Source organism: Nelumbo nucifera, chromosome 5 (assembly GCF_055504915.1).
Source record: "Nelumbo nucifera cultivar China Antique chromosome 5, China Antique-T2T, whole genome shotgun sequence".
In the NCBI taxonomy this organism is placed as follows: Eukaryota; Viridiplantae; Streptophyta; class Magnoliopsida; order Proteales; family Nelumbonaceae; genus Nelumbo; species Nelumbo nucifera.
Window position 1 is genome coordinate 79,354,638 of NC_142653.1, and position 23,083 is coordinate 79,377,720.

A 23,083-nucleotide genomic window follows, 5' to 3' on the forward strand; every position below is an offset into this window, starting at 1 on the left:
GATAACTGGAAGTGGAAGAGCGGGAGGTGATGAGGAGGAAGAAGCATCACCGGACCCCAAGAAAAACGGAATAGACTCAAAGAAGGTAACATCAGCACACACAAAGGAACGTCGAGAGCTAGGATGATAACACTTGTACCCTTTCTGGGTCCGAGAATAGCCAAGGAAAATGCACTTAATGGATCGTGCACCTAACTTGTCCTTCCTGGGGCCCAGATTATGGACGAAGCAGACACACCCAAATACCCGAGGAGAAAGAGGAAACGGAGACAAGGAGGGAAACAAGGTAGTAAATGGGGAATGACCATCAAGGATAGACGTGGGCATCCGATTAATCAAGAAGCAAGAAGTAAGCACCGCATCACTCCAAAAGGGTTTGGGAACATTCATGTGATGCATGAGGGATCGTGTTGTTTCCAAAAGATGACAATTCTTTCTCTCAGCCACCCCATTTTGTTGTGGGGTGTAGGTACATGAGGTCTGATGTATAATGCCATGTTGGTCCAAGTATTCTTGAAATGATGAAGATAAATATTCACGGCCATTATCAGAATGAAAAATTTTAATGTGAACACCAAAATGATTGCGAATCTCAGCATAAAATTTCTGGAATATGGTAAACAATTCACTTCTTTCTTTCATTAAATAAAGCCACATCATCCTTGAAAAATCATTAACAAAAATGACAAAATATCTATATCCATTGTATGACATCACTTTATAAGGACCCCAAACATCTGAATGAACCAAAGAAAAAGGACTCGACACACGGTTATCAACCCTAGAACTAAAGGGAACACGATGGTGTTTCCCCAATTGACACGACTCACAATCTAAAACAGAAAGCTAACTCAACGAAGGAACCAAAGATTTCAAAACTTTCAGCGAAGGATGACCAAATCAACAATGCCACTGGAGAGGAGAGAGAGATGACTGGAGAGTTGTTGATGTTCTTCCACCACTGTCAAGATAATACAATCCACCAGCTTCATGCCCTCCACCAATCTTCATCCCCGTCTTGAGATCCTGAGAAACACACATAGAAGGGTAAAAGGTAATGGAACAATTAAGTGACTTGGTCAGCTTACTAACAGACATAAGGTTAAACGGAAATTTAGGGACATACAAAACTGAGGATAGGGATAGAGGGTCCAAGTCAACATTACCAACACCACAAATTGAGGATGTGGAACCATTAGCAAGGATAACAGATTGTGATGTTGAGCAATGAGAGAGGGAAGAAAACACACCTAGAGTTCCAGTCATGTGATCAAAGGCTCCAAAGTCAATAATCCATGGATTGGGTGTGGATGCCAAACAAGCCATACCTGAGTGTGCGAAAGTAGTCATGTTCAGCTGAGATGTGGATTGGACAAACCTCTCATACTCATCACGGGGAACACTCACCATCTCCTTTCCAGAAACATCTGTAGATGTAGGAGGCATCTGATCAGCCGAACGATTCTCCTGTCTGAAGCTAGTGTCACTAGTCATGGCATGATTGGCCCAGGTTGAGGGTGGACCATGCAAGTCATAGCAAAAATTAATGGTATGTCCATCCATCCCACAATGAGTACATCTCCTCGGACCCAAGCCACGTCCTTTACCACGGGCTCCCCCTGAATCTCTACCTCTAGTACGACCACCACCACGGTTATATGTAGGTCCGCTACCACCACTCCGGCCATATACCAGACCACTGCTACCACCACGGCCAGACTGAGCTCCTCGAGCTCCTCCTCTAACACCACGGCCCCTTAACACTGCAAAGGTTGATCTATCTAAGACATTAGAGTTCTCAGTAGATCCAAAAGAAGTCCTTCGAAGTCGAGCAAACACCTCTTCTAAGGAAGGGAGAGCTGACCCTCCTAGTATCTGAGCCCGCATTGGTTCATACTCAGATTTCAACCCCACCAAAAATCGAGTCACATCAAGTTGTTCTCTCTGTTGTTGCTGAATTTTCACATCAAAATTGAGGGGTTGATAGACATTCAACTCATTACGAATGTTTCTCATACTAGCATAGTACTCCTCAAGACTCTGATTGCCCTATTGCAGATTAAAGTATTCCTGATACAGCTGATATACTCTAGTTGTATTGTCTTGACCAGAATACAACTTCTTAGCATGGTCCCACACATCTTTGGCAGTGTCAAGAAACATGAAATTTACACTAATCTTGGGTTTCATACTATTCCATAACCACGTGATAATCTATGCATCTTCTTGTTCCCAGTCTTCATACTCATGAGAATCAGTGGAGGGTTTCTCCTCCCTTATGTGTTTCACCTTCTTCTTTGCCTTCAAAAAAACTTCTACAGATTTAGCCCAAGGTACATAATTCTCTCCATTTAGTTTAATGGAGGTCATTTGAACATTCAGGTAGTCAGTAGGTATCATCACATTAGATTTGCTATCACAGTTATCTCCCATTGCTGAATTCTGTTATCACTGAATTCGGCACACTGCACACTACTTGATCACACTGATCACACTGGTTTCAGCACTTGTTATTGCTGAAGGTTGCACTCTTTACACCACAAACCCTACCCTACGACTACCTGAAATCTCACCACTATATGAGAACCACTCCCCCTTCGAATCACACAAAAAGCAGCATAAACCCTACCACACTACAGTCTGAAATCCCATCATACAATCTGAAACATACTTCCTATTTGATTCATAACAAAAAATATGCATAGAAATCTCTTACCTCATCACCCGAAACCAAACCACACAAGAAAATCAGTCCACACAAGACACCCACTGCACCACACGAATCAGCCCTCTTCTCTTCATCGATTAGGGGAGGACTTCTTAGAAACCACAGCAACCGACCATGAACAGCACAACTGGAGGCATAGAAACCTCCAAGGGAAGAGGGCAACCACTCCTTTTCAGCCCTTTCCCTTATCTCCAATCGATGGCAGAGAAATCAAGAGAAAACCCTAGATTGAGTGCGTAGAGAACAGAAATCTAGGCAGATCCGAGTTGCTTAGTTGTGCTCTGGTACCATATTATAATTCAGCCTGCCTTTGAGTTCTGTTAGTTTGATAACAACCGAGAAGAAAGAAGAAGAAAGAAGGAAGAAAGAGAAAGAGAGAAAGGAGGAGAAAAGGAGAGAAGAAAAGTCTGGTTCGAATTAGGGAAAAGATCATTCTCCCATTCGGCCAGACATGTTTTATATTATTAATATAATGGAAAAGACACATGTGCCCTTATTTAAGTGAGGGACACTAGTTCTAATATAATATTATAGATCAGCAACCTCAACATAAGTATAAAGACAGAAATACCCCTACACTAACAATGACTATGCCACAAGTAGGCGTCACTCTCACTAGATCAACTTAAAGACTCTATAGCCACAAGACCAACTTTATTCTCCACAACATAGAAACCATCCACCATGCTTCCTCTACCGTCTTCCCCGAGGCCAAATCTTGAAACACACACGAAGAAGGAAAGAAAGTAACTGAACAATTCAAGGAGTGAACAATACTGCTAATGGAAAGTAAATTGATAGGTAATTTAGGAACATGCAACACATTGGAGAGGGTAAGACCAAATGGAAGGGATATGTTTCCTTGGTCGGCTATGGTGGAGAATGATCCATCAGCTAGTCTCACTTTATCTCTCCCAGAGAAGAGGTTGTATGCCTGAAATAAAGTTGACTTACCAATCATGTGGTTTGAGGCTCCAGAGTCAATTATCCAGGGGAATCAGAAGTATGAGAAAACACATGGAAAGCAGTGGCAATGTTACCTGATGTAGACGCATAGGAGGTAGGAGTAGGGCTAGAATCCATCTGGCGAAGTGTCCTACCATATAATTCCAAATGGTCACGAAAGGAGTTGATAATCTCTTCCTTGGGGTCAGAACTAAGGTGTCGCTCCTAAGGTACCATAGGACTAATCTCTTGAGATGCCACATTTGCTGAGTTATATTTCTTCTGATTTTGCTGGGTTGGCTTCTTACTCTAATCAAATGTTGATTTCTTACTCAATTCCTAAGCCCATTTAGGCTTCCTAGGGAGGTCCCAACATGTGTCTCTAGTGTGCCTGGTCTTCTAATAGTGAGTGCACCAAAGTTTGTCTTTGTTGTCCACTCTCTTCTGTGAATCACCCTTCTTAAACGAGCCTTCGACATTTGAATTTGTACCTCCTTGAACAGCTAGAGCAATCGACTCCCCCTCTACACCATTCATCACACTCCTACTCTCTTCAGACTGAACTAAGGCATAAACTTCCTGAACTAAAGGTAGGTCTTTACTTCCCAAGATCTACACCCTAATTGACTCATATGTAGGATTCAACCCCAAAAGAAAGGAAAATACTCGTTGCTAGGAAACAAGTGACTTGTAGGCCCTTGCATCTTCATCACACTTCCAATTCACATTTTGATAATGATCTAGTTCCTTCCAGATTGATGTCAAATCTTAGTACACTAAGAGACTTTTTCCCCCTACTTACAAGTGGAGGATTCAGCTTGCAGTTGGTATATCTTGGCATAGTGCCTCTGCTCCGAATAGGTAAATTTCACTTGTTCCCATATTTCACAAGTTGTTTCAGCCCACATGAATGTCTTCCTTGTGGCAGCATGGAAACCAAGAGCCACACCATACTATTTTCTTGGTTCCACTTGTCATATTCAGTACTTCCAGTCTTTGGTTCCCTCACTTTACCACTAATATATCCTATTTTCCCCCTATTAGTAATGTAGAGTTTAATTCCCCTAGACCATTCAAGGTAGTTTAGCCCATCAAAGGGGATTACAGCCATGGGAAAACTCATATCCATCCCCCCACTCATTCCATTTTGACCTCCTAAAACTCCAGAAGCTGCAGAATTCTCAGAAGACATGATTAAAAAACATTATTCAGTTTCAACACACAACTTAGGATCCCTCCTAACACCAAAACAAATCCTAGAAGCACACCAAGTAAGCAGTCCACATGCACACACTTCAGTTTGGACACAAACTTAGCACAGACCAGCACCAATTCTCCAAAAAAATAAGTTTAGATTGATTTCAGACTTGTACGGAATTAAAAGTTTCAGCCTACCAGTCTTCCCGATTGTCTAAGTGCATTAACCACCAGGAGAGATCGTCAGAACATTGTAGTCACACCAAAACTAGGAAATAACAGGTCATCCATGACCTACAGGCATCCCTTTCACAGGTATAGGATCACACAATCCATGAAAAGAGATCTAAACCTCACAATTTTTTTGACAGCATTCCGCAGACCAGCTTCATCGAGTTTCTCTTGGTACACGACCAAGATAAGAGAAGAAAAAAAATAGAAGACTTGTATAAGTCGTAGGTCAGATTTCTGTTCTCAGTCTGGAGAAGGCAGCAACATGAAGTGGGAAGACCTTGTTCGATCTGCCTCTCAAATCTAGTAGAACCGCTCTGATACCATCTTAACAGTGGAAGAACAGCAGTAAACAAAAAGAAGAAGGGAAGAGAGAGAGAGGGGGGGGAGAAGGTAGAAGAGAAGAAAGAAGATTGGCGAACTCAACTTCGGTCTGGCGGCACCAGATTATATTAATATTTATAGGACGACCATAATTAAAAGGGAAAAGACCCTTGTGCCCCTGCTGTAATTAAAGTACAAGAACAGTAATAAAAGAACTACTTTAAACAGACCAAACAGACCCTAACTAAGCAGAATAAGGATATAAAAGTAAAGTAAACTATTTCAACAAAAGAAAATAAAATAGAAAATAATTAACATATATAATGAAGGGAAGGTGAAAAATCTCTTCCACAAAGGTAGCATTCAGAAGTTCTCTTCCGCAGACTGTCAGCTATAAAGAAGGTTAAAAGTCTAGCTCAAAGGATTGAAGGGCTGATGGGGATAAGTTTTTGAATCCTAGTTTGTAAGTGGAGCCAACCCAATCTAGTATTAATAAGACAGGGTTTGTTGAACCGGTAAGGGAAGCCTTAAGAAATTACGTGATGGATGCAGGAGTTGGGCCAACTCAGTTTGGACACCACACAATTGGGCCTTTGAATTCAAATTTTTTCTATGGGTCATGTGACAACTTAAGTGGCACCTGGAAGGGGAACAAAGGCAAGAATTGATAGATCATTTGGTCGATCTATCATCTTCTACCTCAAAGGAGTTGAGTATTCTGAAGGATAGAGGCACTTGTTGCAAAATAGGCCTTTGGGCAAGAAATGGCATGCAAAGCTGTTCAAAGGAAAGAGGGTAATAAGTTTCAAAAAAAATGACCAACAAAGAGCTTAGGAGTGTATGGGTTGAAGTTTAAAAACAAGATTGGGATTTATTTGGAAAGGCAGCTGAGGCAGAAAGGGAGAGTACAGAGATGGATTTAGATGGGACTGTTTTGTCAACAGCAAACAAGATGTTGGAAAACGACTCTTTCTCAGGTAAGATTGGTATTGAATCTACAACATCAGAGTCTCACAACTCAGTTATGAAGAAGAAACTACTAGGATCATTGAAGCTAAGGAAAAGGAAAGTGAAGTTATTGCAGAGGAGTCTTTTTCTTCACAAGAGAAAGAGTTGTATCAGCCCTCTAATGGCCCTTTTCTTCCAGTAGTAGAGATTGGAAGACTTGATCAGAATGGTTCAGTCATTTATGCAGGCAAGAAAAAGTTCAGAAATTGTATCAGCCCTCTAATGATCCTTTTCTTCCAGTGGAGAGGCAGAATTTGTTTTTCCCCTGTCTCAAATTGAGACAGACACAGCATTGGATCATTGGATGACCAAGGTACTAGAAGCAAAGTCAGGAGGAAGATTAGCAGGCATTTCTGAGTCCAATGATGATGACTTAACGGCCTCTTTTCTGGGATCAAATAATTCAATGGGGATTGGAAGTGTACAAGATGGCAAGGTTGATGTAGAACAGGAGATAATTTTATAGTGGGGAAATTGGGAAAAGACCTTAGTAGGAAGAATCAGGATATAGGAAAGGAAAACTTGGTGAAACAGAATAAGCCCAACTCAAAAGCCACAGTGAAATTGAAAGGCACTGATAATGGGCAACTGATTAAAATCACTAAAGATTTTTCCAGGTTAAAAGACGGTCTCATTGGTGCAGTCCAAGTAGTAAGTTCAAGAGGGTTTATAAAAGGAAAAGATTGAAAAAAATAAAACTGTTTGTTTAGAGAAGCTGGTGAGACTCTTTTGACCCAATCTCCAGATTATTGTCATAAGGGACCTAGTTCCTCTGCCTGAGGAAGCAGTGGCTTTTGTGGGTGATCTGCTGGGGGAGGAGGATGATTCAGAAGAAATTGAAGGAGAAGAGGAAGAAGAGGGGTTAGAATTTGATAGAGTTAGAAAAGTTGAAAAAGAAAAGGTGGTTCTGGAAAAGATGGTGAAAACTGGAGCTCAAGTTCATAAGACACTGGGTTTCTATGTTTTAAAACGGGAACATGCTACAAGAAAGTTGTTTCAGGAATTAGAACTGAAGTACCCGATGAGTGATGGAAGTCCTACTTCAGATTCGTAAATTGATAAGGGCTAATGTCTTAGAGCTGTGTGTTTTTTGAGTGGACTGGAAGTATTTTTGGTCTGTTGAGGGACAGGGGTTGTGGAAGCAAGTCGTGGGATTAGATTCTAAGGGCTAAAGGATTATGCTGTTTTTGTTTTTCTCTGGGGCTGGGAGTTGTTTGGTCTTCGGGTTTTGCTCGTCTTTGTACCTTTTTCTTCCTCAATAAATTTCATTTTTATTTGTTACCAAAAACATATATAAAGAAGAGAAAATGTATAAACCGCTAAACACCAAAAGGGAGACAAAGAGAAACATACCTACTTCGTTTCTTAATTTTCCCTATTTGATTTATATAGTTTTTTTCCATGGTTTTGAGCCTTAAATGTGCAATTATATTTCTTCTAATTAACTTTTGAAGGTTTACTATCTAATTCCATGTTTCTATTCTCAATATAATCCAAACATATAATAACAATAAAGACAAAAGTTAAAATGGAAAATAATTAACATATATAAAGAAGAGAAAATGGCTAAACTGCTAAACACCAAAAGGGAGACAAAGAGAAACATACCTATTTCGTTTCTTAATTTTCCCTATTTGATTTATATAGTTTCTTTCCATGGTTTTGAGCCTTAAATGTGCAATTATATTTCTTCGAATTAACTTTTTAAGGTTTACTATCTATATCCATGTTTCTATTCTCAATATAATCAAAACATATAATAACAATAAAGACAAAAGTTAAAACGGAAAATAATTAACATATATAAAGAAGAGAAAATGGCTAAACCGCTAAAGACCAAAAGGAGACAGAGAAGCATACCTATTTCAATCTCTTAATTTTTCCTATTTGATTTATACAGTTCTTTGCTATGGCATTAAACCTTAAATGTGCAATTATATTTCTTTTAATGAGCTCTTGAAGATTTATTAACTAATTCCATGTTTCTAGAAAACTTCCCTGATTTTTTAGATTTTCCAACTATCTTAGCAAAATATCTCCAAAATTTCCCCACCTCTACATGGTGAGATGTTCATCGATATCGAAATTACAATCCATGGATATCCTGTTCATGCTTGCAGAATTCGTATATACTATTCTGGTGATTTCTATATCTATGGTACTGCTATCTGTGGTGCTATTTTACCAACGTTTTCTGACTTGCAAGAGCAGAAGAGCAAGAAGAGCAAAGAAAACAGCAAAGAATAGAGAATAAATGAGCGGCTCAAGTGTTCCAAGACGACACTAAAGAGAACTTTATATTAAGAGGCCAATAATACATGAAAGGACAAGTATGCCCCTGATTAGTGGAGGGACACACAAGCTAAAAAATAATAATAAAAAAAAAAAACAACTAATCTAAGCCCAATAACTTCAGGCTCAAGTTGAGCATAGATGTCCATCATGCCCAGCTTTCCAAGAAGACCACGGAACTTTTCTAAAGGACGGCTTTTGGTTAGAGCATCTGCAAATTGCTAACTACATCTCAAAAGGTGTGTATGGAATACAAAGTTCACTAGAGATGATCCTCTCACAAAATGTCTATCAACCTCAATATGCTTGGTCCTGTCATGCTGAACAAGATTATTTGCAATATTAATTACAGCCTTTTTGTCACAATACAACTTGAGGGGACATTTTGCCTTCATTCCTAACTTACCAAGAAGAGTTCTGAGCCACAGTAGTTCAGCTATACCATGTACCATAGCTTTATATTCAGCCTCTGCACTCGCTCTAGCAACAACATTCTATTTTTTACTTCTCCAAGTGACCAAGTTCCCCCCCAACAAATGTATAGTAACCTGATGTAGACTTTCTGTCACCGGTAGAACCTGCCCAGTCTGCATTAGTATAAGCATCCTCTCAAGTTTGTCATGTTTCTTGAACAAGATTCCTTTTCCTATACAACTCTTCAGATATCTAAGGATTCTCACAACTACCCTATTGTGAGGAACTTGGAGCAAGCATAAACTGACTCACCACATGAACTGCAAAGAGTGGGAGCAACAATATTAATGTGTTGCTGTGGCTCTTTCATGAGAGCAAAATCACAGATCTCGTCAACTTGCTTTCTTAGAACAACATGCAACTCCATTATTCAAGTTCTAGAAAATTCCACATCCTGTTGATAATTGTGAACAAGCTTGCTCAAAATTCCTAGAAATTGGTCCTCGAGTATCAACTGACTGCTCAAGGCTCTCCATCCGGAGACTTATTTCTTCCACCTTCTCATGTGTCTCTCTGATGGTAAGCTTGACTTGCTTGTAAATCAGCAACAAAAATCAATAAATCAACTTCAACTGTTTTAAAAATTAAAAGAGAAGAAAAGATTTCCCTGATTGCCAAAGTACCAGTACAGATGCAATTGATAGTGCTCCTGCTACTATTTCTCTGTTTTTAAATAATGCACTAAAAAATTGACATGTTACTAATTCAACAGGAAAGAGAATTCACTCATCAATTCATTGGTAGTGATAAAAGATTACCAGAAAAGCCCCTTCCAATTTGATTTTGAGCCCAAGCAATTTTTTCATCAGAACCAAGTTTTTCTTCAATGTAGTTCTGACAATAAAGACAAAGCAAAGCAATATAATTCATTGTATTAATAGCAGAATGAATGTTATAGATGCATTAATACCACTATAGTTTTAAATACTTACCAGGACAAGCAAATTCTGAAGTGGCTGTATGCTCGAGGAAACAATGTTTGCAGCCTACAACCAGAAGGATAATTGTGATTTTTTATTGGATTCTGAATTTCAAATTATGAGCTCTCTATTGTGTGCATGCAAAATTTGAGTAGAGATGTGAGAGGAAGAAGAAAATAAGAGAAAGATATGAGTTTTGGAAGCCACCCCTTCCAAAGTTGCCAAAATCTCAGCCCTAAGAGAGTCACCTACTCCAATTGGGCCTGAGAATAAGCTATTACATTCCCATGCTTGTTCCTTAATACTCGACCAACTCCTGAAGGCCCTGGGTTTCCAATACTACCACCATCGAAGTTCAGCTTTATGAAGCCACTAGGAGGAGTCCATATAGGGACCATTTGTTTTGGTCAAAAGTGTAAAACTGCATACCCGGGGGTGGTTGGAGTCTTCCAACTTTATTCCAAACTTAATTCATTTTTTAATCTAATGAATCTCTCTTGCTGATCAAAAAAAAAAAAAAAAAAAAAAACGAAACCCACTCCTTAAGCAGATACGAAAACCATAACACCCAATACACCTAGTCACTCGTTTGAATCCCTCTTCTCTTTCTCCTTCCTCCTCATCCTCCTTTTCTTCTTCTTTTCCATTCTTCTATTCACCTCCTCTCTTATTTCTTTAACATCTTCATCATTCACTCCATCCCAAACAAAATCCCTTCTAGCCTTCTCAAGAGAGTTATCACTGATATTGGATCTGTAAGACATGGAAATCACTCACCAAAAGTAGATCATCATGAAGTTATCATCAATTCAGTTGGTAATCTATGCGATCAGTAAGGTGCAGAAAAGAGGTCACCATAGAGTTCATGATTGAAGGGGTAATAATGGCATGGAGAAAGAAAGGTCTTTTGATGCAGAAAGAAGGTGGAGATTAGAGTTCATGATTGAAGCGAAGAAGTTGTTGTTAGAAGGAAGAACTGGAAATCTTTCAGTCTTGAAACTAAGAGAAGAAGGAAGAGCAACTATTTTATTATTAGAAGAAGCTATACAATGGTTTGTAGAAAGACTGGGCCGAATGGTCACTAGCCCATTAGTGCCTTTCTTATTAGTTCTTTCTTGTTGGGCCTTTTTTCTCTTTATGGGCCTTTAGCTCTTGTTTTGTTTTCCAAGTGTATTGCTGATGTGGACACCTACTTAAGGGCAGTCTTGTAAATTATGTAACTTAAGTAAGTTTAATAAAAGATTAGTGTGGGGGAAAGAGGATTATCGAACTCCTCCTTTCTTTCTCCTTTCTTTCTCCTTTCTTCTCCACTCTTCCTCCTTCTTGTTGTCCTCCTCTTCTTTTCTACTTCATTTTGCTTAACCTAAATTATTCTACTAATTTTATTGGTCCGAATCATATCTTGGTATCAAACCAGGTCTCCCTTCGCTTTTCTCTTTTTTCCTTTTTTTCCCATACACTTTTTTCTAATTGAAAGGTGTATGGAGAGCTAAATTGCTGATCATTCAGAGAGTTTGTTTGCCTAGTTGGTAGAGGGTTTGGAGAGTCATAATCTGGCCGAAGATTGCCAAGAAAGTGGGACTACAGATTTTTTTCCCAAAACCCTAGCCGACTAGAGAGTTTCCAGTTCCAGGTTGAAGAGGCTATTGGGGTGTGGTGCTCAAGGCTTGGAGGGTTCCTTTTTATCTCCAAAAGTGGGCGACTACAGTTGGAAGTGGTTTGGATTGCTCTGGTTTGAGCGGCTACCTCTTCTCTCTTTCTCCCTGGAGACCAAGTATAGTGAAACCCTAGTTTTGGGACTTTTGAGTGCTTGGTTGACCTTAGTTAGGTCTATAAAGGTTGAAAACATTGTTTTTTGATTTTCATTTGATTGATGGAGCAATCTAGAAGTGAGATGAAGCAGATCCCGGTGTCGGGGATTGGTCCCATAGATTCCATTCTGATAGGAGTGACTACAATTAAACTTGATGGAACAAATTACCTTGCTTGGGCACAATTTATTAAGATCCATGTCTATAGTAGAGATAAACTAGGGTTTCTCACGGGTAGTAAGGTGATGCCGGAAGAGACTGATCTTGCAAATGAGAAATCGATACAGGATAACTACACAATTATTGGGTGGTTGGTAAATTCTATGCAGCCTCACATAAGTCAACACTATCTTTGGATGACTTCAGCCAAGGAGATTTGGGATAGTGTTACAGAAACATACTCTCATAAATTAAATGTTGCAAGGGCCTACAAACTGAAGAATGATGTGAAAATTTTAAAACAGGGGGAGAAGAGGGGAGAAGAGTGTGGTTGTCTACTATTCGATGTTGAAGTCACTATGGCAGGAAATAGATGTTATGGAAGCAGTCATATGGGAAAGCACCAAAGATGTAGAAACTTTTAGAAAAATTGTGGAAAGAAACAGAACGTTTGAATTCCTTACAAGACTCAATCCTGAATTTGATATTACAAGGCAAAATATCCTAGCCAAGGATGAAGCGTCACTTGCTCAAGCATACTCTATGATGACCAGTGAAGAGAGCAGGAGACAGGTACAGCTACAAACCCCACCTCCCCCAGAACATTTTGCACATGTTGGATTAAAACCAAAGGGGGTAAATGAAAAAAAGGTGATATGTGAATATTGCAAGAAGCCAAAACATACGAAGGATTCTTGTTGGAAACTTCATCCAAATCTTCTAGAACGGTTTCAGAACAACAACAATTTTAAGAAGGGTGGTCAGTCTGGAAAGCCCAGGAATGCAAATGTTGCTACAATATCTAAAAGTGAAGAAAAATCTGTTGTGAAACAGCTGGCAACAGTGAAGGCAGAATTTGAGAGAGATGGGAAGTTGATACATCACTTGGAGTCTACCATTGCATCTTCCTCCTCAGGCACCCCCACTACATCCGCCTTTGCCCATTGAGGTATTTGTGCTTCTACAAATCACGCTACAACCTCAGGTAATCTTAGAATTCCTTAGATCATAGATTTTGGTGCATCATACCATATGACTAGCTTACCCAACCTTTTTTGTTCATACCAACTCCTCTCGGGTAGAGAGAAGATTTCTCTTGATGATGGGTCTCTTGCTCCCATCTCTGGCGAGGGGGATGTTAGAGCCTCTGACTCACTTGTATTATCCTCTGTCCTTCATGTTCCCAAACTTAGCACTAACCTTTTATCTGTTAGTAGTTTAACAAAATCAATGAACTGCAGCATAACCTTCTTTCCTACTTATTGTGTTTTTCAGGACCTGAAATCTCAGAGGACGATTGGGAGTGGCCATGAGGCGAATGGGATATATTTGCTGGATTACCTCGTGGAGTAGCTTTGGAGTCTATTTCATCAGAGTCAGTTGATAGAGTCATGATATTTAAGATTTGGTCATTTGTCTTTTTCAGCTTTGAGTCATTTGTTTCCAGAAATGTTTAAGGGAATATCCCTATCGAGTCTTCATTGTGAGTCATGTGAACTTGCAAAACATTGTAGACAATCTTTTTCAGTGAGTAATAAAAGATTTGTTTCTTCTTTTCATATTGTGCACTCTGATGTGTGGGCCATACCATTTACTTGTTATGGGGGTTACAAATATTTCATTCTTTTCATTGATGATTTCTCTCGTTACACCTGGATTTACCTTATGAAATCCCGAGATGAAGAAACAAATATTGTACAAAAATTCCATGAACTTATACTTACCCAGTTTAACACTCGAATCAAAATATTCCGAACTGATAATACAAAGGAATATTTTGAGAAGAGCCTTTCCTCCTACTTTGATACCTTTGGAGTTATTCATCAGAGTTCTTGTTCCTACACTCCTCAACAAAATGGAGTGGCGGAAAGAAAGAACAGACATGTGGTTGAGGTTGCGAGGAGCCTCCTTTTTGCTTCCCATGTTCCTATTAAGTTTTGGGGGGATTCTGTCCTTAAAGCTACATACTTGATAAACCGAATGTCTTCCCGGGTTCTGGGGTTTAAAACTCCCTTTACCTTGCTTTTCCCAAATGATGATCTCTTCTCTCTTCCTCTCAGAGTGTTTGGGTGCACTTGCTACGTTCATGTTCACAGTCATCAAAGACATAAGTTTGAGCCTAAAGTGTGTGTGTCTTTTTGGAATATGCTTCCACATAGAAGGGATATTGTTGTGTAGATCTTATTCATGGCACTCGCTTTGTTTCCAGAGATGTTACATTTGCAGATTTTGTTACTTTTTTGGTACTTCTCCGAAGGGAGAGCATTCAGAGGAGTTGTTTGCGTTGTCACTATCTGTTCCTTTTCCAATTCCCATTGAATCTTCTATTGAGTCTCCTCTAATAGAGTCCTCTATTGGCTCTTCTTCTCATGTTCCTACTCCCCCTCCTCCTCCTACTCATCCTCCCACATTTCCTTCCCATCCTATTATCCAAAGGTGGTACTAGAGACAAAGACTCAGAGATATGCAAGTTCTTTCCACGCCTTCAGATGAGCCTCTTGCTCCTTCCATCACTACTGAGGTAACAGGTCACCCCTCTTCTACCACTTTGGATGCCTTCCCTGACCTTGATCTCCCTATTGCCCTTCCCAAAGGCAAACGGAAATGTACGGCTCATTGCATTTCCAAACACCTGTCCTATAGCCTTCTTTCCCCCTTCCGGCTATTCCTTCCTTGTCTCTGTTTCCACACATGTGACTCCCAGATCTGTCCTAGAAGCCTTGTCCAAACCAAAATGGAGGGATACTATGATGACTGAACTAGATGCTTTGCATAAGAACAATACTTGGGAAATTGTGGATTTGCCTGAGGGAAAGGAACTGGTTGGTTGTAAGTGGGTGTTCACTATTAAGTATCATTCAAATGGTACTATTGAGAGATATAAGACCCGTTTGGTTCCTAAAGGATACACTCAGTTGTATGGTATTGACTACCTGGAAACTTTTGCCCTAGTAGACAAGATGACTTCAGTTCGAGTTTTGATATCTTTAGCTCCTACTTTTGATTGGCCTCTTCATCAGTTTAATGTAAAGAATGCTTTCTTGAATGGGAGCCTACATGAAGAAGTCTTTATGTCTTTACCTCCAAGGGTGTATAGGAAGGAGATGCAAGGAAAGGTATGTAAACTAAAAAAGTCCCTTTATGGCCTAAAGCAATCTCCGAGAGCCTGGCTTGATAGATTTTGGACTGCTCTTGTTGCTTTTGGGTACAAACAGATTCAGTCGAGAAGAAAAACAGCCTTTTGAAAAGAAAGGACTATTTAGAAAGTTGCAAAAAAATTCAAAAGAAAGTAGCAAAAATCAGAATTCAAGAGAGAAGAAGAAGAAGAAGGTGGCAACAACTTGGGTTCAGGGAGAGAGATTTTCGAACATAATCTCTTCTCTTACTCCCTTAATTCTATTTCATTAAGTTAAACCTTAGTAATTTACAGAGAAGTCCCTAGTTGGGCAGAAAATTAAAAAGACATAACATAAGAAAGAATAAAGTCCAGATTAAGGCCCATTACAGTAAAGAACATAAAAGATAAAAAAGGATAAATAGCCTATGGGCCATTCGGCCCATCTTCTCTACACTCCCCCTCAAGCTGAGCATAGATGTCAATCATGCCAAGCTTGCCGGTATCATGTTGAAGTTTAGCCTTGGGAATGCCCTTGGTGAGGAAATCAGCTAACTATCCTTCAGAGGTGATGAAAGGTAGACACACTTCTCCAAAAGCCACTCTTTCTCGAATGAAGTGTCTGTCAACTTCAATATGCTTAGTTTTGTCATGTTGCACTAGGCTATGAGCAATGTTGGTGGTGGCCTGATTATCACAGTATAACATCATTGGCTTATCATGCTCAATACCCAGTTCCTCCATCAAGGATCTAAGCCACAATAGTTCAGAAACTCCATGAGCCATGGCTCTGTATTCTGCTTCGGCTGAAGATCGAGCAACAACTAATTGTTTCTTTCTTCTCCAAGAGACAATATTACCTGCCACCAAGCTACAGTACCCAGAGGTAGATTTTCTATCACCAATTTTTTCGGCCCAGTCATCATCTATGTAGGCTTCAAGTTTCATATGGCCATGCTTAGCAAATAGAATTCCTTTTCCAGGGGAGCCCTTCAAATAACACAGAATCCGCTCTGTTGCTGCCATGTGAGTATCCCTGGGAGCATGCATGAACTGACCGATGCAACTGACAACATATGCAATGACTGGCCGAGTCATGCATAGATAAATAAGTTTTCCAAGTAGTCTCTTGAAGACTCCCTTATCTTCTAACAATATTCCATCTGAAGTAGAAAGTTTATGACTCGTATCGATAAAAGTAGCAACTGGTCTAGCACCCATCTTCCCTATTTCAGAGAGCAAATCAAGAACATACTTTCTTTGAGAGATAAGGATCCCGTCCTTGGATCTAGCAATTTCTATGACAAGAAAAGTATCTCAATTCCCCCAGATCTTTGATCTCAAACTTTGTATGAAGGAAAGATTTGAGATCATTAATCCCTGAGACATCATTACCAATCACAACAATATCATCAACATACACAATCAGGTAAACGGCCAAGGATCCTCTCCTCTTCACAAAGAGGGTATGATCAGACTGTGTCTGTACATAGTCAAAGCTAACAAGGGCAGCCCTAAACCTTTCAAACCATGCTCTAGGGAATTGTTTGAGTCCATAAAAAGATTTCCTCAGCCTGTAGACCTTTCCTTTCATATATGTTTCATACATCCCTGGAGAAAGAGACATATAGACCTCCTCATGTAATTCTCCATTCAGAAATGCATTCTTTACATCCAGTTGATAAAATGGCCAATCTAAGTGTGCAGCCAAAGATAGCAAAACTCTCACAGAAGTCATCTTGGCAACAGGGGAAAAGGTCTCCAGATAATCAATCCCATATGTCTGTGTATAGCCTTTTGCAATCAGCCTAGCCTTGTACCTTTCAATGGTGTCATCAGCATGATATTTGATAGTAAAAACCCACTTACAACCTACTGGATCCTTCCCTTTAGGCAAATCAACCACTTACCAAGTGTCATTCTTGTGCAGGGCATCAATTTCTATTCTCATAGCATCCCTCCATTCTGGAATATTAAGAGCTTCTGACACAGACCTGGGAATTGGGTTAGAAGCAACAGTAGAAAGGTCTGGAAAGGATGGCTCCAAAGGGGCTGTAACAGTACATGTTGTCTCATCTGTAACTGGAAGTGCATGAGGCTCATGTGTTGTACGGGAAACATTTTGCTCATTTCTGGTTCTCTGCCGTTGGCTCATTTGAATGAGAGTGAAGTGACTGATCCTCCCTTGACTCATTTGAAGGAGGAAGAGACTCAGCAAAAGACTCAATTGGGACAGGAAGAGGAAGAGCAAACACCTGTGACAAATCCTCCCCCTTTGGATAATATCTCTCTAGAGAAGAACCATAAAAGGAAGAAAGCTCATCAAAGGTGACATCCATTGAGACATACAGAAGGCCAATCTTCGGATCAAAACAACAGTAACCCTTCTATGTGGGGGAATAACCAAGGAAGATACACTTGTGGGCTTTTGATTCAAATTTATGTCTTTGGACACTTGGGATATGTACATAACAAGCACAGCCAAAGACACAAAGAGGGATAGGAAAAAGATCCTTGTCCGGATGAAGAAAACTGAAGGGAAACTTAAACCCTAAAACCCTAGATGGCATACAGTTTATAAGGTAGGTAGCAGTGATAACAGCATCACCCCAAAATTTTGTAGGGACATGTGAGGCAAATAGAATACTTCTTGCAACTTCAACAATATGCCTATTTTTTCTTTCAGCAACTCCATTCTGTTCTGGGGTCCTAAAACAGGAGCTTTGATGAATAACCCCTAAATCAGTGAGATAGCAGATCAGGTTTTTCTCAAAATATTCTTTTGCATTGTCGGATCTGAAAATTTTAATTCTGGTATCAAACTGGGTAAAGACAAATTCATGGAATTGCCTCACAATTCTGGGAACTTCATCAAAAATATCCAAGTGAACCAAGAAAAGTCATCAATGAACAAGATAAAATATTTGTAGCCACCCATAGAAGGTAAGTGGTAAGGCCCCCATACATCAGAGTGCACAATATTAAAAAGAGATCTTTTATTACTCAGAGGATAATTGTTTCTACAATGTTTTGACAATTCACAAGACTCACAATGAAGACTGGACAAACTAATTCCCTTAAACAGTTCTGGGAATAAATGACTTAATGCAGAAAAAGAAAGATGACCCAAATGAAAATGACATGACATGACTCGACTGATGGACTCTGTAGATGTAAACCCAAAAGCAGCTTTTCCAGGTTGTTCATGGCACTGTCCAGGAGTATCCAACAGATATATTCCATTCGCCTCACGGCCACTCCCAATCACCTTCTGAGACTTCAGATCCTGAAAAACACAGTAGGAAGGGAAGAAGGTTATACAACAGTTTAATGACTTAGTTAGGCTACTTACAGATAACAAGCTTGTATTTAGTCTGAGTACATGAAGAGCAGAAGGAAGAACCAAGGAGTCTGTAGCCTTGATGGTTCCCTTGCCGAAGATAGGGGCAAGAGAGCCATCGGCTAGGGTGATTTTGTCACATCTAGGAAGTAAATCATATGAAACAAACAAAGTAAAAAGGCTAGTCATATGATCAGAAGCACCAAAATCAATAATCCAAGGGATCCTAGGATTACCTAAAATGGTTGCATGATTGGCAGAAGCCCGTATACCTGAATGAGCAAATGCAAAAGAGGTCGAATTTCCTGGAGGGTTGGAAGAAGAGGTCACACCCTCTAGGTGACTGATCATCCTCCCAAACTTCTCATATTCTGCCTTCATAAGCTACTAACTGCTCACTAGCCGTCATCTTTTCAATTTGGTATCTATCACTATCTGGACCAGCAGTAACATTGGCACTCCCTGCCTTTATATTATCAGACTTCTTCTGAAACCGAAGTGGTAGGAGCTCAGGATGCAATTTCCAGCACTTGTCTTTAGTGTGTTTTGGCTTTTAACAGTACTCACAGATAATCTCTTTCTTCCCTGAGCTACTTGGAGTCCCTGCAACCCCCTTGGGTTTCACTCCCATATTAGCAAAATGAACATTTAGACCAGCCCCTTAGACCTGGACAAGTCTTTTGCTTTCTTCACTACTTACCAAGGCATAGGCTTGAGACAATGAGACACTATCCTTGGATAAAATATTTTGCTTTGTAATGTCGTACTCTGCATTTAGCCCTGTCAAGAACTCAAACACCCTGTTTCTCTCAACCAGTTTTTTGTAGGTCTCAGCATCATTAGTGGTGTCCCAGGCTACAGCTTCTATCAAATCTATTTCTTGCCATGAAGACTTCAATGTTGAGAAGTATACAGCTAATGGTTTCTCCCCGTCTCAAATTCTTCACATCACTTCTCAACTTGTAAACCCTGGCCACATTTAATTTTTAGGAATAGGTTTCAGCAACACTATCCCAAATTTCCTTTGCTGAATTCATCCATAAATAGTGCTGACTAATCTGTGGTTGCATTGAGTTTACAAGCCATCCAATAATAGTATAATTTTCTTGCATCCACCTTTCATATGATGGATCATCTTCCGGAGGAGCCTTTTTGCTCCCGGAGATAAAACCCCATTTTCCTCTACTACAAATATGAATCTTTACTGATTGTGACCAAGCCAGATAATTAGTTCCATCCAGCTTGACTGTGGCCACAACCAGTAGAGAGTCTACAGAGGCTCCCGGAACCTGTCCGAATTCTGCAACATGCTTGTTTTCAAAGTCCGACGAGTTCATCTTCTTAAATACTTCAAAAAGGACTTCAAACAACTTCGAATAACAACAAATTAAGACAGAACAAAAACTGTGTTGTCAGCCAACCTCTATGCAGTCGTACTAGTAACCTGTGTCACACTCGGAAGATGGGAGAAATAGAGAAAACTCAGTCGCTCCTTGTAGACTTCACAGAACACCAATCCACCTGATTCGATCTTCAAGAAAAAGAATGAGAAGACCTTCAGTCACTGAGCGCCCAGGTCAAACTCCCTGTGGGGCCTGCAATCAAATTTCTCCAGAAAATTAGGGTTTCGGGCAACACACTTGAATCTGTCAAGAGGACGACAAAACCAGTCCCCTTTTCTCCAAAAACCACTAACAACTGGGTTGAAATAGATTTCTTTAACTATTCATGCAATTTCCATACACACTGTGTAAGGGAAAAAAGGGAAAAATGAGCCTGCTCTGATACCAAGAAGAAAAACAGCCATTTGAGAAGAAAGGACTGCTTAGGAAGTTGCAAAAATTCAAAAGAAAGTAGCAGAAATCAGAGTTCAAGAGGAGAGAAGAAGAAGAAGAAGAAGAAGGTGGCGGCAACTTGGGTTCAGAGAGAGATTTTTGAACATAATCTCTTCCCTTACTCCCTTAATTCTATTTAATTAAGTTAAACTTTAGTAATTTACAGAGAAGCCAGATAAAAAATACATAATATAAGAAAGAATAAAACCCAGATTAAGGCCCATTACAGCAAAGAACATAAAAGAGAAAAAAAGGATAAACAACATATGGGCCATTCGGCCCATCTTCTCTACAAGTCGGATAATACCTTGTTTGTTAAGAGGAGAGAATCCTTAGTGACCCTTCTGATTGTCTATGTTGATGACATTGTGGTTACTGGTAATGATACTCAGGAAGTTGTTCATCTCAAGAGTTTTCTTAACACTGAGTTTGAACCTTAAGAACTCCTTGTACTTTATTTATTAACAAACCTTAAGAATGAACCTATTTCTAGATTTGGCTTGCCCCTAAGAACATGGCTTAAATTGGGACTTTGGGTTTAGAAGGGGTTTGAAGGATAATGAGTGTGAATCACTTATTAAATTATTATCCTACTCTCAATTTTGGAAAAGGTCTTTTTGGATCAAAATCTCTTGGATGGTAGAGTCTGGTCCTGATGGCCTCTTCTCTTGTGCTTCCTTCTTTAACCTTTTTTATCAATTCAAAACCTTTGGGGTGAATTTCCCGGTGAGAGAAATTTGGTGCAAACCAAATCTTCCTAAAGTACATGCTCTTTGTTGGGAAAGAAAGATTAACACCTATGACATGCTATAGAAAAGAAGGCAAAGCAATTGCCTTTCTCCTCATGTGTGTCTCCTTTGTAAGTCTAGTGGTGAAACCTTTCCTCATTTACTAATCTCCTATTCTTTTGTGACTTGTATTTGGGATTACTTCTATTCTCTCTTTGGTTGTATATGAGTTCCCCCACAAGATGTGGTTAGTTTATTCAACTCTAGTTTCTTGAGGCAATAGAAGAAAAGGGGAATATGCTTGTGGAGGATAACAAGAGCAGCCTTGGTATGGAATACCGGAGAAGACAATGGTAAATTTTGAAGTGGAGTTGAGTAAACTTTTGGGGTTGCATGTTATTGGAGGGGAGGAATTTGCAAGGAAAGTGTTCAAGGAGTTGGGAAGAATAATATCCTTTGGAGAGTAGGGAGGAGGAGTTGGACAAGTATTTCAAGTTTGTTGGTGTTTGGCATTGCCTGTTTCCAGCCACTTTAGAAAGGGATACCACCCCTGAGGGCGAAGTTGAAGTTGTTGATCAAACTTCTAAGAAAAATGCGGCATTGGAGTTAGAAAGAATCATGGCCAGTCATAAAGACCAGAAGTACGTGGAGAAATTCTCTAATGCAGAAAACATTTTGAAAACCAGAAATTCTCTAAGTCTCCAAAGTGTTCGGTAGGTTGAGAGGAAGTCTTTTTTGAGATAAGGCAGATCAAGAAGGTAAAGAAATTCAACAAGAGAAACAAAGAAGTACAGGCAAATTTTGATGGTGGTTTCAAGTAATTATGGGTGTTTTTAATTCTATTGTTGTTGGAAGAGCGAAGTTGTTCAAAGTTTGTCTTTTGTTTCCTGGTTTGGTGCTCGATGTTTTTTTTCTTTTTTTTTTTGGTTGTTGAGTTTGAGGGGGTTTGGTTTGTCTTTTGATTTTAATTTTAATGCTGTGAGTATTTAAGGTCTGTTTGTTTGGGTGGATAAGGTTCCTTTTATGTTGGGAGGTTAATTTCTTTCTCTTCTCTCAGGTGATTACTGGTCATCTTTCTCTCCTCTTGTATCTTTTCTGTTTTTTAATAAATTTTATTCTATTACTGAAAAAATACACCTAGTACATTAATAAACTCTAAAACATCACATCAAACTAATATGAGTCACTTTGTGATGGTATCATGGTATCATGTTATACTCTGTAAAGAATGATGCTCCAAAGGCCAATGAACGTGATTTGCAACTTTACACCAAAATCAATGTCATTACAAAAATAGGAATAACAAAAATTGCAATGTTACCTGGAAATTGATGGCCTTTTTCTGAAGATCGCAAGGCAACAATGGATGCTGAGGATATTTTTCATCCAAATACTGTACATGCATGGAATAAAATGAAATGAATGATAAAAGTTTACAAGATACTAAAACAGTTTTTCATTTAAAATTCAAAAGTAACAATACAATTATGACAGAATACAGGAGAAAAGATGGTATCCACTAACCATTAGAATGGCAAATGAGTCAGCAATAACTATGTCTTCATCAACCAGGACAGGCACATAGTTAATAGGATTTAGCTTTGAAAATTCTACATTTGAACCAGGGAAAAGAAGACAATAAGAAAATCTTGAAGCAGAAAGATAAGAAAGGAACGAATTCTATTTTCCAGAAGAATGGAACAAAAATTTAGTTTCAAGTCCCAGTCTGATAATATTAAAACAAAAATAAGGATCATCCAGACAACAAATCATGAACATTATCATCTCAGCCTTGTCCCAACTATATCAGGTCAGCTACATGAATACTGTTCTGCCATTCTGCCCTGTTCAATCCCGTTAAACCCATATGCACAAACATGTATTTGTGTGCACAAAACAAAAGTACCACATCCAACCCATCAAGCATATCATATCCCCGTCCACACACTCACCCCCATGAAGCCCTCACCTCTCTA

General features: G+C 39.4%; 1 protein-coding gene and 1 long non-coding RNA gene across 14 annotated transcripts in view; both read right to left on the reverse strand.

Moving 5' to 3' along the window:
- LOC104593872 (glutathione S-transferase zeta class-like) overlaps window positions 1–23,083 on the reverse strand; it is a 98,283-nt gene that overhangs the window by 62,535 nt on the left and 12,665 nt on the right. For all 12 annotated transcript variants that reach the window (XM_088887113.1, XM_088887112.1, XM_010253919.3 and 9 more), the window contains 4 exons: window positions 22,632–22,717; window positions 22,429–22,500; window positions 10,132–10,185; window positions 9,958–10,033 (listed from right to left, as the gene is read on the reverse strand). In XM_088887113.1, the coding sequence (XP_088743239.1) occupies window positions 9,958–10,033; window positions 10,132–10,185; window positions 22,429–22,500; window positions 22,632–22,717 (288 nt within the window). The remainder of the gene's footprint in view (window positions 1–9,957; window positions 10,034–10,131; window positions 10,186–22,428; window positions 22,501–22,631; window positions 22,718–23,083) is intronic.
- LOC148791924 (uncharacterized) lies at window positions 18,188–22,416 on the reverse strand. Of its 2 annotated transcripts, none has more exons than XR_016075936.1 (2): window positions 18,817–22,416; window positions 18,188–18,490 (listed from the first exon to the last, which is right to left on the reverse strand). It is a non-coding gene; the product is annotated as an uncharacterized LOC148791924 (long non-coding RNA). The 2 variants fall into 2 exon arrangements; XR_016075937.1 differs by having other exon boundaries at window positions 18,781–22,416.